This window comes from Nycticebus coucang, chromosome 8 (genome assembly GCF_027406575.1).
Source record: "Nycticebus coucang isolate mNycCou1 chromosome 8, mNycCou1.pri, whole genome shotgun sequence".
NCBI classification, from domain to species: Eukaryota; Metazoa; Chordata; class Mammalia; order Primates; family Lorisidae; genus Nycticebus; species Nycticebus coucang.
This window is the reverse complement of record NC_069787.1, coordinates 10,624,064-10,642,824: the sequence shown is the minus strand read 5'-3', so window position 1 is coordinate 10,642,824 and position 18,761 is coordinate 10,624,064. Positions and strand designations below refer to the sequence as shown.

The 18,761-nt window shown below is 40.9% G+C and overlaps 1 protein-coding gene across 6 annotated transcripts in view; it reads right to left on the bottom strand.

The window, feature by feature from the left end:
• The window catches only part of SRGAP3 (SLIT-ROBO Rho GTPase activating protein 3), a 261,624-nt gene that overhangs the window by 18,912 nt on the left and 223,951 nt on the right, over nt 1–18,761 (bottom strand). For 5 of the 6 annotated variants that reach the window (XM_053599336.1, XM_053599337.1, XM_053599339.1 and 2 more), the window contains 4 exons: nt 18,365–18,499; nt 16,020–16,125; nt 15,549–15,776; nt 12,691–12,770 (listed from right to left, as the gene is read on the bottom strand). In XM_053599336.1, coding sequence (XP_053455311.1) covers nt 12,691–12,770; nt 15,549–15,776; nt 16,020–16,125; nt 18,365–18,499 — 549 coding nt within the window. Of the gene's footprint in view, nt 1–12,690; nt 12,771–15,548; nt 15,777–16,019; nt 16,126–18,364; nt 18,500–18,761 lie in introns of those variants that run through there. The other variant, XR_008381621.1, reaches the window with a different exon arrangement.

The window sequence follows — 18,761 nt, the reverse complement described above, 5'->3', positions numbered from 1 at the left end:
CCCAGCCCGGAAGCTCAGTGAACTCTAAGCATGATAAATGCAAAGAGGTCCACAAATAGATACATAATAATAATACTGAAAGGCAGAGACAAGAATAAAATCTCAAAAGCAGCAGGACAAAAAATAACCCATTAATAAGATTCACACCTGACTTCAAGGTAGAAGAAATGGAGGCCAGAAGCTGGTGGAATATCATGTTCAAAGTGCTAAAATAAATAAATAAATAAATAAACCATCAACCAAGAATCCTCTATCCAGCAAAACTACCTTTCAAAAAATGAGGAAAAATGAGGACTTTCTCAGATTAGAACAATTGAGAAAAGCTGTTACTAGCAAACTCACCTTACAAATACACTACAAGAAGTTTTTTTCAGGTTGAAAGCAAATAATCCCAACCTAGACCTCCCATTCGATCCTGCAATCCCATTACTGGGCATCTACCCAGAAGGAAAAAAATCCTTTTATCATAAGGACACCTGTACTAGACTGTTTATTGCAGCTCAATTTACAATCGCCAAAATGTGGAAACAGCCTAAATGCCCACCAACCCAGGAATGGATTAACAAGCTGTGGTATATGTATACCATGGAATACTATTCAGCCATTAAAAAAAATGGAGACTTTACATCCTTCGTATTAACCTGGATGGAAGTGGAAGACATTATTCTTAGTAAAGCATTACAAGAATGGAGAAGCATGAATCCTATGTACTCAATCTTGATATGAGGACAATTAATGACAATTAAGGTTATGGGGGGGGGAAGCAGAAAGAGAGAGGGAGGGAGGGGGGTGGGGCCTTAGTGTGTGTCACACTTTATGGGGGCAAGATATGATTGCAAGAGGGACTTTACCTAACAATTGCAATCAGTGTAACTGGCTTATTGTACCCTCAATGAACCCCCAACAATAAAAAAAAAAAAAAGAAAGCAAATAATCCTGTATAGTAATTTGTGTTTACACAAACACAGAACTAGCATTAATATATGCAATTATATAAAAAAGTACAAATGCATAGTATTCTTCTTCTCTAAATTGATTTTAAAAGTGTATAAAATAATGTGTATGTAATGTATTGTTAGGCTAGAAATATAATATATGTATGTGTAATATACTTCCCAGTAACAGCACAAAAGAGGTGGGAGAGAACACAAGAATACTGGACTAAGGAAATAACTACAGATGATAAAGTCATAATCACAAAATATATCACTAGGTTTGTAACATTAATAGATGTTTATGTATATCGATACTATCATTTTAGTCCCTTTAGTCTAAAAGGGACTAAAACTCTATCAGAGTAATATTTTCATAAATTGCTGGCATTAAACTAGTATAGTATAATTTAGAAGCTCATTCTAATAAGTTAAAATGTATATACTAAACCTTACAGCAACCACTAAGAAATAAATTAAAAATATTGAGAACAGGCAGCAACTGTAGCACAGTAGGTAGGGCGCAATCACTCTCTCAATATATATATATAGAGAGAGTACAGAACAGTGGTTATCAAGAGGCTGAGGATGGTAGGGAGAGGGAAAGAGATCAGCCAACAGGTACAATGCCACAGTTAAACAGAAAGAATAAATTTAGGTTTTCCATTGTACAGTAGGCTGATTATAGTGAATAGCATTGTTATTTATATATTTCAAAATAGCTGGAAAAGAGGATTTTTAACATTACATGATAAATGTTTAAGGTGACAGCCTAGCTACCCTGACTGGATCAGTACACAGTACATACATATAACAAAACATAGATTGTACCCAATACGTACAGTGTATGCTCGTCTATTGAGTGTCAAGGAAAAATAAAATAAAACTTCAAAAATCTAAAAAAAATACTGTGAAAAAAATCATTAAGGAAATGAAAACACTACATTGGAAAATATTCACTTCATGTAAAAGAAACACTAAAGGAGGAATGAAGGAACAAAAACAGACACGAGACACATAGAAAACAAAAAGCAAAACAGCAGAAATAACTCCAACTGCATTAGTAATAACGATGAATGTGAATAAACAACCCAATTAAAATGCAGAGATTGACAGACTGAACAAAATGATGCCATCTAACTGTATACTGTCTATAAAAGATGTACTTTAGATTCAAAGACACAATTAGATGCAAAGTAAAAGGATGGATAAAAAATATCAGGCAAACTGCGACCACAGGAAAGCTGGAATGGCCAGGACAAAATAGACTTTAAAATAAAAAATATTACTACAGATAAAGAGGACTATTTCATAATGATAAAAGGTTTGATCTATCTTGAAGATATAACAATCATGAACAAGGTGTACCCAGTAACAGATCAGCAAAATACATGAAGCAAAAACTGACAGAAATGAAGGAAGAAATAGACAAGTCAAAAATAATAGCTGGAGACCACCACCCCGCTGTCAATAATGGGTACAACTAGACTAAAGATCAAAAAGGAAATAGAAGACTTAACACTGTATACCAACTAGAAACTAGACCTAACAGACACCTATAGAACGTTCTATGCAGGGCTATATATTCTTTCAACTGCCTGTGGAACATTCTCTAGGACATACCAGATGCTAGGCCATAAAACAAACCTCAATAATTTAAACGGATGCAAATAATACAAAATACGTTCTCCAACAACAGTAGAATGAAATTATTATTTCTCCTGTAGAAATCTCTTTTTTGCTGTTGATTTCAGAAATCAACAGCAGGAAAAACACTGAGGAAACTGACAGATGGGTGAACACCCTTCCAAATGACCCAGGGTCAAGGAAAAGAAATTAAAAGAGCAAAAAGAAAATACTTTGAGATAAATGAAAACGAAGACACAAACATACCAAAGCTGATTGGATACAGTGCTCAGAAGGAAACATATAGCTATACATGTCTATACTAAGAGAAAAAAGGGTGAAAAAATTACTTAATGGGGACAAGGTACATTATTCCACTGATGGATACACTGAAACCCCTGACTTCAGGGCTGCACCTGTGGCTCAAGGAGTAGGGTGTCGGCCCTGGACAAAATGCAAAAAACAAACAAACAAACAAAAAAAAACAAACCCTGACTTCACCACTGTGCAATATATCCATCTAGCAAAAGTATACTTATACCCCATAAATTTATACAAATAAAAATAATGAAACCTTGAAAAAGTACAAACTAAAACCAAAGCAAGCAGAAGGAAACAAAAATATTAGAATTAACAAAATATTAATATTCTAATGTGAATGTTAATGAAATAGCATGAAATCAATGAAAACAAAGTCTGGTTCTTTGAAAAGATCACTGAAATGAACAAACCTTTAGCTAAACAAACCAAGAAAACAAGAAAGAAGACTCAAATTATTGGAAACAGAAATGAAAGAAGGGTATTACCACCATTACTTTACAGGAACAAAAGGGATCATAAAGACACATTATGAGCAATTGTATGCCAATGAATTAGAGATAAAATGAACACATTCCCAGAAAGACATGAAGTACTGAAACTGACTCAAGAAAAAACAGAAACTCTGAATAGATCTGTAACAAGCAAAAAGATTGACTCAATCATCAAAAAAGAAGCGTCCAGACCCATGTGGCTTCACTGCTTAATTCTACGAACAATTTAAAAAATAATTAATCACAATTCTTCACTAAGTCTTCCAGAAAACAGAAGAGCAGGAAACACTTCCCAATTCAACATGAGGCAAGTATTGTCAACCAAAACTTGACGAAGACATTGCAAGAAAACTATAGACCAGTATCTGTTATGAATATAGATGCAAAATACTAACTAACTGAATGCAATAACATATAAAAAGAATTATGCTCCATGCCCAAGTGGAATTCGTCCCAGGAATGCAAAACTGGTTTAACATCAAAAAAGTATAGCATGTAATGAAAACATCAGTAAAATAAAAAACAAACAAACAAAAAAATCACACAATCATCTCCCTAGATGAAGAAAAAGCATTTGAAAAAATCACACACCCTTTCATGATAAAACACTCAACACGCTAGAAATAGATCAACCTGATACTGGCATCTGTGAAAAACCCACAACCAACATCATCCTTAATTGTAAAATACTTGATGTTTTCCTCCTAAGATCAGGAGCAAAACAAGGATGCCCGCTTTCATCACTTTTATTCAATATTGTACTGAAGGTTTTATAGCCACAGGGATTAGGCAAGAAAAAGAAATAAAAGGGACTCAAATTGGAAAGAAAGAAGTAAAACTATGTCTATTTGCTGATGATACACTCTTATGTATAGAAAATCATAAGAAATTCACTGAAAACTATTTGAATGAGTGAGTAAGTTCAGCAAGGCTGTAGGATACAAGAGGAATATATTAAAACCAATTGTATATAACCTGGCTCCTTGTACCCTCAGTGATTCCCCAATAATAAAAACAAACAAACAAAAAACCCAATTGTATCTCTATATACTCACAATGAACAATTCAAAAATGAAGAAAACAATTCCACTTACGTTAGTATCAAAAAGAATAAAATATTAAGGACTAAATTTTTATTTTATTTTATGAGAATAAATTTTTAAAAAGCAGCGACAAACTCATACTCTGGAAACTATAAGTAATTATTGAAAAAATAATGAAGATCTAAAGAATTAGAAAAACATCCCATGTTTACCCCTGAGTCAGAAGATTCAACACTTCTTACGATGGCAATACTCCCAAACTGACCCACAGATTCAATGCGATCTCTATCAGACTCTCAGCTGACTTCTTTGTAAAATCAACAAGCTAATTTTAAAATTCATATGGAATTGCAAGGTACCAAGAATAGTCAAAACAATCTTGAAAAAGAACAACGTTAAAGGACTTACACTTCCTAATTTCAAAGGTTATTATAAAGGAACAGTAATGAAAACAGTATAGTATTAGCACAAAGGTAGACAGTGCTAATACTGTCTGATCAGTGGAACAGCATCGAAAGTCCAAAAATAAAAGCATACCCCTACGGTCAACTGATTTCTTACAATGGTGCCAAGACCATTCAGTGGGGGAAAGAATAATTTTTTTCACCTAATGGTGCTACAATCACATACACAGGAATGAAGCTGGACCATTACCTAACACCTACAAAAATAAACTCAGATGGATCAAAGCACCTAAATATAAAGCCTAAAACTTAAAACTCATAAAAAAAATAGGAATAAATATCTGGATTTGGTGAAGGAATATTAGACATAACCCTAAAGTGATAAGCAACAAAAGAAAAAAGTAGGTAAGTTATATTTCTTTAAAACTAAAAGCTTTTAAAACAGGAGAAGGGTTTGAAAAGATTGACTCTAATTCTGAAAGTTCTGTGGGTAAAATGCTATCGAAGAACACTGCATGCTAAGAGATATTTTGTGAAACTATCAAGAGATGTATCAAATTCATTAAAGTCTTATTTTATGAAAAAAAAACTAAAAGCTTTTGTACCTCAAAGGACACCATCAGGAGATTAAAAAGGCAAGAAAAAAACAGGAAAAAATATTTAGAAATCATAGATCTACTAAGGAACTTTTTTTTTTTTTTTTTGCAGTTTTTGGCTTGGGCCACGTTTGAACCTGCCATCTCCCGTATATGGAGCCGGAGCCCTACTCACTAAGCCACAATAATAAAAAGACAATTAACCAAATTTGAAAATGGGCAAAGGATCTAAAGAGATATTTCTCCAAGGAAGATATACAAACAACCAAAAAGTACTTGGAGAGACAATATCATTAGTCATCAGAAAAATTCAAATCAAAACCTTAGTGAAATACCACTTCACACTCCTAGGGTAGCAAAAATCAAGAAACCAGATACTTACAAGTTTTGAAGAAATGGTAACCCTCATATGCTGCTGATAATGAAAAATAAAACACTTGCTTTGGAAAACATAACCCAGCTCATGAGTGAAAACACACATCTATACAAAACCTGTACGCAAATGTTTGTAACAGCATTGTTCATAATCACTGAAAAGTGTTATAAAAATATCTCAAAGGTCCATCAACGGACAAATGGATAAACAAAATGCGGTCTATCAATAAAATAGAACAATTATTGAGCCATAAAACAGAACAATTATTCAGCCACAAAAAGGAATGAACGCCAGATAAATGCTACAACAAAAACGAACTTTGAAAACATGGTAAGAGAAAGAAGCTGGTTGCAATGGCCACATATTGCGTGATTCCATTTACGTGAAATGTCCAGAATAGGTAAATCCATAGAGACAGACAGTAGATAAGTGGGGGCTGTGGGGGCAGAGGGTGTGACTGTGTAAGGGTGACAGCTAAAGGGCACATGGCTTCTTTTAAAATTGACTGTGGCGATGGTTGTACACATCTGTAAATACACTAAAAATCACTGAATTGTACACTTAAAATGGGTGAATTGTATGTGATCTGTATCTCAATATAGTAGTTCAAAAAAGAGGACAGCAGAGTCCTTCTTAGAGATCAGGTCTAAGTCAGGTGATGCAGGCTAATTTACCACCTCTGTTACTAGGGACTGGGAGCATAAGCCGAGTTAATAATAAACTGGCCTCTGTTCTGGTTTTCTACTGTTCTTTATTTCTTATGGGGAACAGTGGCCATAATTCTAGAAGAACTGGAATGTTCATGCACAAAGTGACTAATACAGTTTTAATAACATCAAAATCTCACCTTAATACATAAAACATGGATAAATCTCAAAACATTATGCAAAGTAAAATAAGACAGAACCAAAAACCATCTATGTATTATCATTTAAAAGTTGTTCTAAGGTGGTGCCTGTGGCTCAGTGGATAGGGCGCCAGCCCCATATACGGAGGGTGGCAGGTTTGAACCTGGCCCCGGCCAAACTGCAACAAAAAAATAGCCAGGCGTTGTGGTGAGTGCCTGTAGTCCCAGCTACTTGGGAGGCTGAGGCAAGAGAATCGCCTAAGCCCAGGAGTTGGAGGTTGCTTGAGCTGTGACACCGCAGCACTCTACTGAGGGTGATAAAGTGAGACTCTGTCTCTAAAAATAAATAAATAAATGTTGTTCTAGAATAGACAGACAGTGAGAGGCGTCAAAGGTAACCTCAAGAAATTGGGGAAAATATCAGTGAGAGAATGGTGTCACAATTATAATTGAAAATTGACATATACCCAAATGAACATGCTTCTGTTACTGGTTTTAGCGGTTTTATCACTGGCAATCTGGTTCCTCACTTAACTTGCAATTAATAAGGTTGCTAATGGTAGGCTGCCTTAGTTTTTTCATTTGGTTTAATTCTGTCAAGGATTTTTAGCCTCACCATGGCTTCTTGGAGACCAAAGAGCAAGCCCAATGGATCTTTTGAACTTATCCCATAAAATACTAACAGAGCCAGGAGAGAGCAGCAGGGCAGCAGGTGGGTGTACAATCTGTTGAGACAAAGGAGGGAACAGATACCCAAACAACTAAATTGTTCTTCAAATTTGGCACTCGTCAGCTGACTCATCTCTTACAGGGACCTGCAGACATAATTTGACGCCTGATCTGACCTTTGAAGTCTTCCAGATTCCATTCACATGGGGTTTTTTCAACAGAAAAGAAGATATTAATGATCACCCAAATGAAATGCCTTAGAAAAATAAATAAATCAGGAAGTTCAGGTTGCCAATGACCAGTTGGGTCAAGAAAATTCTCTGGGACTCAAGTTTCTCTAGCAAGATTAGGAAGGATTTATATTTGATTTACAGTTGACTAATGTTTCTCATCACCTCCTGGTCCCAGGCACTGTTCCTTCATGTATGTCACCTCATTTTAACCCATGCCATGATTCTCTTGGTGCTGTCACTCCTATTTTATGGATAATGAAATTGAGGCCAGAGGCTATGGGACTTGCTTCAGATCAGATGGCTTGAAGGACTCCCTGTGTTTCAAATCCAGATCTCTTTTTCTGAGCCCAGCGCCCCCCTGAGTGTCCTCAAAGCTCACTCTTTCCTCCACTGTTTTGGCCAGGGTCAGCATGAATGTAACATTTAAAAAATGTAGATGTAATAAAAATGAAAGAAAGAAAGAAGGAAAACTACAGACCAATATCCTTTATGAATATAGATGCAAAAACCCTCAATAAAATACGAGCAAACTGAATTCAACAGTACAACAAAAAAAATAATCCACCAAGACCAAGTGGGCTTCATCGCAGGGATACGAAAATGATTCAACATAATGTAAATCAATAAATGTGATTCATCACAAAAACAGAAGCAAAAACAAGGACCATATGATCATCTCAATAGATGCAAAAAAAGCATTCAATAAAATTCAGCATCCTTTCATGATAAAAACCCTCAACAAACTAGGCATAGAAGGAGTAAATCTCAAAAGTATAAAAACCATTATGACAAACTCACAACCAACGTCATGCTGAATGGAGAAAAGTTGAAACTATTCCCCTTAATAACTGGAACAAGACAAGGATGACCACTGTCACCACTTCTATTCAACACAGTGCTCTAAGTAGTAGCCATAGCAATAGAGCAAGAAAAAGATATAAAGTGTAACCAAATCAAGAAAAAGGAAGTCAGCTATCACTTTCCACTGATGATACGATCTTGCATCTACAAAACTCCTAAAGCTCCACCAAGTGACTCCTGGAACTGACAAATAAATGCAACAAAGCCTCAGGTTACAAAATCACTGTACATAAATCAGTAGCATTTCTATATACCAATAAACAGTCAAGCTAAGACTCAATTCATAGAGAGTGCAGTTAATTTTCCTCCAAGGAATGCTCCTGATTCAGCACGCCCCCCAACATGCCCAGGATACTTTCAGAGCCTTCAGAGAACATGAAATTGGCTCCCGGAATGTAGCTATTTCCCTTCAGAAATGATTCTCTTTTTTGGGGGGGGGGAGGAATTACAAAACAAACTTTATTCTAAACAATTTTCAAAAAAAGTATGATACCTTTGAAACATTTAACATTTCTTGTTAATATAGTCACAAAACTCAAAATAGCAACAAAAATAGCTTTGTGTGCTTAACCGCTTTTAAAAAGAAAGCTTTCAGAGGAAACACGTAGAGACTCCCACATCATTTGGGGGCCATTAGGCAACAAATATTTAACATGAAGGAAAAATCACTACAAACTAAAAATCCTCAAATTTAGAGAGAAAGCTTGTTCAAGTCTTTAACATGCATTTATTTGCACATGAGAAAGCAAATATTTTAATTTAAAAGCAACCTAATCTAAGCGCTTACCCCTTCTTTGAAAATAGCCCGCCTCCCCTTCATTTTATGGCTGCATATTCCTTGACCAAACTGCTTAGTTCAGCATGACTGGCTTCACTCAAGTAAGCCCTCTGGACACCATTTCTTATATCTCACCTGCTACCAGTATTCCCTTGCATGTTTGCCCAGCCTCATACCAAGTATTATCATAATAGTTGAGCTTGGGAAATGTAGGTATCCAAAGGTACTATGTACACAATTCTGTTTTACTGCACAGTTTACAATAGTTTACTGCACAGTTTACAGCAAGGTGATTATAGACCCAACTATCAACTTTGTCTCCAACCACAAATGAAACAAATAGGATACAAATTTGCCACCATATAAAAATTGTTTACTCTGTGGCATAGTCCTAAGTGTCTAAACTACAGAATCCATAACATTTCTGGGCATCAGACAAAACGGATGAGTGTCCTCTCATGGGCTGTCTGTGCCACTTATGTAACAAAAGGTCGCTTTAAAGCTTCTCAGTTATCCAATCATGTTTCCCTTTTTGAAAGTATTGTCACAGTAGTTCTCACAGAAGGTAAAAACAATAGTTAAAATTTCTCCATAACACATTTTCACTTAAAGTTTAGGCAAAGTTATTGGTTACAAGTCCTATTCAGGTGGCGCCCGTAGCTCAGTGGGTAGGGCGCTGGCCACATATACCAAGGCAGGTGGGTTTGAAGCCAGTCCTGGCCTGGTAAACAATAATGACAACAGCAACAACAACAAAAAAAAGCCGGGCGTTGTGGCGGGCACCTGTAGTCCCAGCTACTCCGGAGGCTGAGGCAAGAGAATAGCTTAAGCCCAAGAGTTTGAGGTTGCTGTGAGCTGTGATGCCATAGCACTCTACTGAGGGTGACAAAGTGAGACTCTGTCTCAAAAAAAAAAAACAAAGAAAAAAAACAGTCCTATTCAATTTTTTTGCCACATTTAAGGAGACAACACAAAACCATCCCTGGTGATGTACTTGTAGTTTGGTCTTCAAAAACTGTAAAAAGTGATCAAGAAATTAAATAAAAATACTGATGTAAAACGATTAGGATTCTTCCTGCCTTTGTCATTCCTAGGAACCAGGAGACTTACAAGGAACATTGGAAACAAGGATCTTCTACTCACCCATCCCAGGGGTGGGTGGGTGCCTCTGCCCTGAGATGGGGGAGGTTCTTGGTGCAGGGAGGAAGCCGTGGCTGCTGCTTTACAGACCCAGCAAGCCCTTTTCTCTCTGTCCATCCTCACCCTCACCTTGGTGTCTGGAACAGCCTTCTACCCATCAGACCAGGAACTATGAGAAAACCAGCAGGGGGACCTACAGGGCCTCAGCCCCTGAAAGGTGGGCCTGGGTCCACACGCAGGGCTGAGAGGGCTTTCAAAGGAAACCTGACAGAGCCACCTGCAGGCACATCTGCCTTCACCAGCAGCAGCCCTGACATGACTCAGTTCTGGAAGATCAGCCCGTTGTGTGAGACAAGAGGTGTTTTTCCCCAGAGGAGGAGAGAGAGTGAGGGCAAGATCTAGATCGATAGCACACATCCAGGGGAGAGGAGGCGAGGGAGAGAGAGAGAGAAAGAGAGAAACAGATCCAGAAATAAAATGAACAACAGATGGACAGAACAGCAGGGTAGGCAAAGGAAAGAGAAAAACAAATGGCTGTGAACAAGCAGTAGGTGGCAGCCTTCATACCTCCCAACAAAGCCTCTGCAGGAGACTCCTTGGTTCAGGGTGACTTCAGCCTCTCTGGACTCTGGCAAAGCTGAACATCACATCTCCATCTGCTTTTCTGTACCTGTGACCCAGGTCTGACCCCTGGGGTCCCTCTCAGCCCACAGTGACAGGATGCCTGGGTACATGACCCAAGGCAGCCCAGTGACGTTCCACCCCAGGACCTTTCTTGGAACCATTATAAAGAGGAAGCTCTTTTCTATTGGGACTTGGTAAAAAGGATGGTGAAAGCCTGGAACTGTCAGAGACCCCTGCACAGGGAAAGCCTAGATGAGAATGAAGTCAGCAGAGAGGGACGCAGAATAGGAAGACGGAGATGACGTCCTGACAAAATCATCTGCATTCCTGGATCCAGCCATACCTGAAGCCATGCCTATCCTGGGACTTCTCAGGTATATGGGCTGATTCCCCTTTATGCTTAACTCAGTTTGAATTTGGAATTCTGTTACTAGCAACCGAAACAGTCTTACTAAAATGTGAAAACCTGCCTATGAGTCTCGCCTCTTTCATGGGCTCCAGAAACCTCCCCTGAGTACAACCCAGCTCTCCTGACAAATGCGGTAGCCAAAGGGGCCTAGGATTGTCCCTTAGGGAAATACAAAGGCCAAGTAAGAGAACTGCTAAATAATAATCTTTAAAAAGTAAAACTATTACAGGGAGAAAGGGGGACAATTCTTGGTGCACACAGGGCCTTATTTTGACTTTTACAGGCCTTACAAACTTTTGCCAACATAGGTCCCTTCCTCCACAAAAAAATGTTAAAAATTATATTTTCAAATTGTTGTTGGTATAAAGAAAAATATAATCCAGACTGGATATCACATTCATTTTTTTCTTCTGATTTAAAATAAATTAAACCATTTTAGTGGACCCCTACCAGTATCATAGACCTTTTGGCACCGTGCTTACTCTGCCTAATGACAAGTTGGCCCTGGGCCCAGATTGTCCAGATTGCTTGTCTACCCAGTCCCTTTTCCCTAGAGACTAATCTTACTCTCTTCTCCTTGTGGAGGAATCTGGTGAGTCCTTGGGAGCCTGGATGGCCTTTCTCTGTCCCTTTCCACATACTTCCCAGGGTCATCACTTTTGGCTCCATCTTTGGGGTTCCTACTGAACTGGGCACTAGACTGTCATTATCACTTTGCATCATGAGAAGCTTCCTCCAAGTCTTTCCAAGTCTGCTGACACATCAGGAGCTCCTCAAGAACAACATCTCCTACATCACTGTGTCCAAGTCCCAGCACAGGCCAGAGGCAGAGCATAGCCACATGGAAGTGAATTTAGAACCAAAAGGCACAAAGTCCTGCCAAAATCATCAGTGTTTCTGGATCTAGCTGTGCCTGAAGCCATGCCTATCTGGGGCTTTTCAGATATATGAGCTGCTTTCCTTTTATGCTTAAGTCACTTTGAATTGAGAATTCTGTCATTAGCGATGACAGAGGTTGCTTCCTACTTAGGAAACGCTTGTCCCCTGGGATTTGCCACCAGGCTAGGCAAGACATATAAAGGAATGAAGTGGGCTGGGTCTGCAATGTGAACAGAATGTACGCCCTTGAGGATATGTTCTGCACCAGACCTGTGCTCGGACTTGGGGCACACAATGACAGTTTTCCTCTGAGGTTTTTCTGGGTCCCCATCTGTTCTAAAGGATGAATGTGCTGATGTGGAAAGCTGGAGGGGGTGATGTAGGCCAGCTCTATAACTGGCTGGCATCATACCAAGAGGCTTCTAGATGTGTCCCTTGGCCCCAGGTCCCCCCTCACTCACCTTCATCACTGGTATGAGGCTCAGTGCCGTTGTCATGGTCAACTTCATCGATGGTCCCTGGCTCGCTGTGTGGGCTGTCACTGCAAGGAAACATGGGAGGGGGCTTATTGGGGGACAATCTACCCTCCCAGCCCAATCCACGTTTGGGCCCTCACCTGACTCAGACAGCGGCTCACACCATCCTGTCTTTTCCTTCTGAAAACTACTCCCAGCTCCCTTACTGGGAAGCTTCCCAAATGTCTCCCCTGGCTCCTTCCTAGCCCTGGAATTTTCTAGCCTATCTTTTGGGCGAAGGCTGTCTATGCTTACATGTTCTGTGAGATCCAGAGGGCAGTGGTACTACCCCAGCATTTATCATTGGGAGGACTCAGGCCAGAACAGGAAGCTTTGAACTACTATGCGTCATCCCATCTGGCCTGACTCCCTTGTCTCACAGCTGAGGTGGCACATCCCACGAGGTGAAGTTAAGATAACAAGGGCTGCCTTGCGATGCTGTGTGCAAAAGCCCGGAGCAGTCCAGGCAGCGAGAGCAAATCAGACCGGCAGCCACGATGAGCATGGTAGCTGAGTGATCAGGTCCATCAAATTTAGTCATGAATATACTGGTTTAATTCCACCACATGCTACCTCTTGCTAGATTATGAGCTTCTTGAAGCCAGGGTTCATTCACATAGTCATTTTTTTTTTTTATAAAGCCTCTAAGTGAGTCCTAATATATGCCAGACAGTATGTCAGGTAGGAGGGATGCAGTGATAGGTAGGGTAGGTGAGTTCCCAGAGCTCATATTGCTTACGCTGTAGGGAGAGAAAAAAGAAAAATGCCCAAGTGGAAAGGCCAGTAAACAAAATGGGCGCAGGTTGAAATAGTGTTATACAGAAAGAAATGGGCAGAGACGAGAATAGACAAAGGGGCCTACAAGGAAAGGAAGGCTTCTCAGAGGAGGTGGCATTTACAATGCCATTTAAAGGGATATGGACTTTGGAAAACTTTTCCATTGCCACCTGGATTAGGTCCAGACTGTATAAGGGCTTCCAAGATTTTTGACCTTGGAGCCTCATCCCTCTCCATTCCCATCACATGCTACACTCAGCCACACTGGATCACTTTTCCTTTTATTGAATGCTCTAGGCCTAGTATATTCTTTGCCCAGTCCCTACCAGGTTGGCTCCAGTCGGTCTGTCCTTCCTCCAGGCCTTTCCTGACTTTCCTAGGTTGGCTTAGGAAGACCCACTTCTAGAACTGCCTGTCCCTACTCCACCAGAGCTCCCTATGCCAGAGGTTAATCTTGTTCAGGTCACATTCCTGACTCCTAGTTCAGGACCCAGCCCACGACAGATGCTTGGTAACTATTTGTTGAATGAATGAAGACGGTGCTGAGACCCTCTGCCAAATCTGCCCTTTTGCCTTTGAAAACTCCTCCAAAATGACCACATAATTATGTTCTCCAATTTCACAGGAAAAAATAGGATTAAGAAAAGGATGGTTATTGTATATTGTTCTTTTGTACAGGAAGATCTGTGTGTCCCTTCCCAGAACACTAAATATATATGTTGCAGCAGGAAAAGAGAACTGGTTGCAAAACCTGTGTGAAAAGCTCCTCTTTGTTCAGAAATTTGGCTTGCTGGCTGTTTAATGTTTCTGTTACAGAACAGGGACAGACTTGCTCCCTGGTGCTTCAAATGAGATTAGAGAGCTGTGATTAGATATCACCGCGGCCCAGTATTCCCAGGTGGAGAAGCATGTTGGGGGGAAAGGAAAGGCTGGGTCACCTCCTTTCTCTGAAGTGGCTGCCCAAATATGCCCACAGGACTAAGGCGAAGCAAGAGTCCAGGAATGCTTTGACAATCAAAAAGCAAACTCCCTTGTAGGTACCTGGCTGAAAGCAATGTGAGTAATACCTAAATAGATAGCATATAAATATATATGTACTGTCCTGTATTGGGAACAAAGAAATAGTAGGCACCCTTTGACTGGTCTCTGTCATTTAGCGCTCTGAATTTCCTGTCTTTGCCACATAGTAAATTTTTTTTCCTATATTCACATTTTAAAGTCTTAGCCTGGGGAAGGAGGTGGTCAGCCCTGATTTTTAAAAGGTTCTAAAATATTTCTCTTAAGACCCAATGTAGTACCAGGTACCCCAAGGTGCCCAATTTCAAAAAAATTGAGCTCACATTGCCTGGGTGAAAAAGAAATCCTAGGTGAGAGGGGACAATGGCGAGAAGTGTCGAACTCAGTTCATGAGGCTGAGGTGAGAAGGATCCACTCCCCTGCTTCCTAAGATGGGCCCGTGACCCACCTGGCCAGTCTCGGCATTACCTCTTATCAACGTGATTATTTCACCAGAGCCAAACCTCAGCAAGGAAACACAATTTTTTTGGCTTAGGTTGGAACATCTGAGAAAGAGAAGCAACTTTTCCAATGAAATGGCTCAATCCAAAAGGGATGGGCTGTCTCTTGCAACCACCAAGGGAGAGGCTGTTTGAAAATGAAACCAAAACAGGATAGATGAAACAGAGCCAAGGGATGGTGGCTGCAGGACCAAGTCTTCGTGATTATGGTTGAGTCCCTGAATCACGCTACACCTGAAGACATATTCCCAGACTTTTTAAGCAAATCAGTAAGTTCCCATTTGGCTTAAACCAGTTTGAGTTATATTTCTGGCCCCCATAACCAAGAGAATCTTGACCGTTGTACCTATTTTCTCTCATGGAAGGCTGCTGCAAAGCTCAAATGAGAAAATGCACATGGAAGCACAGACTGTTAAGCGGTGAGAAAACAGAGGGGCTTCTTACTGCTCCCGTACAGCAGGCGCCACAACGACGATGACAAGAATTAGAGTAAAAGGAATGGCATCTTACCAATATTCTTCCCCTCCAGCCATGCACTTTTCATACACAGGTCCCTCTAGCTCCCGGGGGCTGGGGAAGATGGCTTCATGATGGATGATGATGGTTTTGATGACTTCATTGACGTGCGCCTGGCAGGACACAGGGTCCTGCCCATCAGGGATGTGCATGAGAGTGGGCCCGAAGCAGATGGCCAGGTTGTAGGGATCCATCATGTTCTCGTCACTATACTGAGAGAGGCTAGGAGAGAGGAGGTACCCACAAGTCATCTGGGAAAGGCAAATCCTCCCCCTGTGTTTCTTTCTTTGGGGGGACTCTACTCAAATCCAGAAGGCTTCCACATTCTTCTTTAAAAACAGCACCTGGAAAAGCCTCAGGACATGCCCTCCCAAAGGAGGCCAGAGCCAGGTCAAAAGGGGGCCCTTTGTCCACTCTACTCAATGAGTATACAGAAAAAAGGGGGGCCTTTGGCCAGGCACTCACTGATTGAGGAAAGCGAAGAGGTATCTCATGACCACGATGACCACGCGGGGAAGGGTGATGAGGATTTGTTGGATCTGGTGCACCCTCTCAGCTGGGTTCTCCAGTTCTGAAACATAAAGGGAATTTTCAGGGTGCCTTTCATCCTCAGACAGCTAGAAGCAAACATCTGCTTCTCCCATACCAGTCCTCCCATACCAGTCCAGGTGGATCTAGGGAGTCAGCTCTTCCCTCAGTTGGTGGGATGGAGGTGGTAAATCATATGTAAATCTGGCCTGGCCAATCAGAGCATCACAGGAGGAGCCGGGTGTGGCCTACTCAGAACCAATCAGAGTTGACCCTAGAGACACGGGTGTGAGAGAAACCCAGAGGAAGGCGCCCTCTTAAACCTGAGTTGTGGGAAGCCGGGGGCAGCTGGGGCGCCCCAGAAAGGAAGCTAGCACAGAGACAGAAGGGGGGCAGATGCCTGCTGATGCCATGTGAGGGTCTGCATCCAGCTGGGCCTCAATTTTCAGGTACCTGAACCAAGGTGTTCCCTTTTGTGAATTAAACCAGTTTGAGATTCTGTCCCTACAACCTGTGTGTCCTGACAAACACAGCAGGGACATGTTTTATTAAACCTTTTATAAACACCAACTGCAGCACTGGCCTGGCTCACAGTAGTTGCTCATGAAAAGAATGTAGAATAAAAAAACATTTCTCAAGCTACGTATTGGCCAAAGAATCAGGAAGATGCTTGGGATCTTGTTTCTGACCTCTATTTTCAGGTCAATTCTAGACCTGAAATCTCAGGGCCTTGCACAGGAATTATTAGATTATTGGGGGTTCTGGAAACATTGGCTGAGCAAGTGATTCAGGCTCTGTCAGGGTGAAACCTTTGTGGCCTAGAATTTATAAGACATAATTTAGAGCTTAAAGTCAGTCCAGAAATATGAACAGAAGTAGTGTAAAGGCCAGAGAGCAAAGGGAGTCTTTTACAAAAGAAAGTAAGATTCAAGCTTCCCTCTTCTCTCACCACTCTTGGGATATTGTTCTTTCAGAGTATTGTAAGAGCACCCCTAGTGAAACTGTGTGGCAACTTTTCTGTAAATAAAAAATAAAAAAAACTGAGGGGCAGCACCCGTAGGTCAGTGGGTAGAGTGCCAGCCACATACTCCAAGGCTGGTGGGTTCAAACCCAGTCCGGGCCAGCTAAAACAACAATGACAACTGCAACAACAAAAAAATAGCCAGGCGTTGTGGCAGGAGCCTGTAGTCCCAGCTACTTGGGAGGCTGAGGCAAGAAAATTGCTTAAGCCCAAGAGTTTGAGGTTGCTGTGAGCTGTGAGCTGTGACACCATGGCACTTTACCCAAGGCAACAGCTCGAGGCTCTGTCTCAAAAAAAAAAAAAAAAATCGAAAGTTTATTCTCAATTACTAAAATTCTAACATTCTAAAATTAAAACTTTATTTTAAAAGAATACTCACAAAGACTGCCTTGCATTTGAGCACCTCGCAGTCAAAGTGCCATGATGTCAGCCCCTGGGCCGGGCTCCTGCTGACTTTATGCAAAGTCAAAGAGGGCTCCCACGGCTAGCGATGCCAGAGGAGGCCTCCACTCAGCTTATTGTCACCATTTCCCTTGTTTGTCACATTGCTGACCTGACCCCCAAACCTTCCATGACTGTATTACCCAAGCAGAAAAACTCTGGAATCCTTCAAAGACCCTCTACTTGCTGCATTTTACACTGCCAGCCTCCTCCATGGCCTGGCACAGGCTAGGTCACCCCCCTGCTGGTCCTACTCACCTGTGACCCCATTCTGCTTCTACAACTATGTATGTACATATCTCGGCTCTGATCTACAAAACCAAGTCTTCCTCGCCTTCTTCTCCTCTGAGCCCCTTCTATACTCCAAGGATGTGCCATGCCCTTAGCCTTTTCATTATCAACCATCTTGTTATTTCCACAGCTGGGTTTTAAGTTCTATAAGGACATAGGCCATGCTTCCCCTTTTATAATGTCTCTCCTCTATGTCTGGCAATGAGATGAGCCTGCAGGCTAATTTCTTTTTTTTTTTTTTTTTGAAGGGAAGAGTGCTATTTATTAGGTTGTGAGTTTCTCTGTTTTGCCTTTACAGATGCACAAAAGGTCATGAAAGTATAACTGAAGGAAATAGGTCAGATGAGCCTGAACACAGACTTTCTAGCTGCAGGGCTGGTGTGCAGGACCCTGGAAGGCAGTCAGGCCACTCGTGCCAACCAGAAACAGCTGAGAGCCCCTGGCCAGGCTAGACCTGCGTCCTATCCTGTAGGCAAATTTCAATAAAGATTTGTCAAGGAATTGATTGTTCCTCCTGGGAAATACTTACTAATAGTAGATATCAAATCTTGAAACCTTTCCTTAGGAAAGAGTGGGTTTTCCAGTCCTCGGAAATACAGTTTTAAAACGCCAGCAACTGAATTGATATCACGCTCATTTTGATCATCCACCAGGGGGTCCTCACCTGAGTAGAAACAAGAGACAGGGTTTGGCTTGATAAGGAAGCAGAGAATGTGCAGGAGAGATGAGCTGAACCCAGCCTGGACCACAGGAAGGGCAGGAGGGACAAGCCTTGGTCACAGGTGACCCCCCCCCCACACACACAAGTTTAAATCTCCTTACAATTTCTTATTTTCATATGTTCAAATCCATAGAAAATTATAAGAAAAAAATAATAGATCCCCATCACCTTCATTTACACTCATCTTGCCACACTGCTCTTTCTA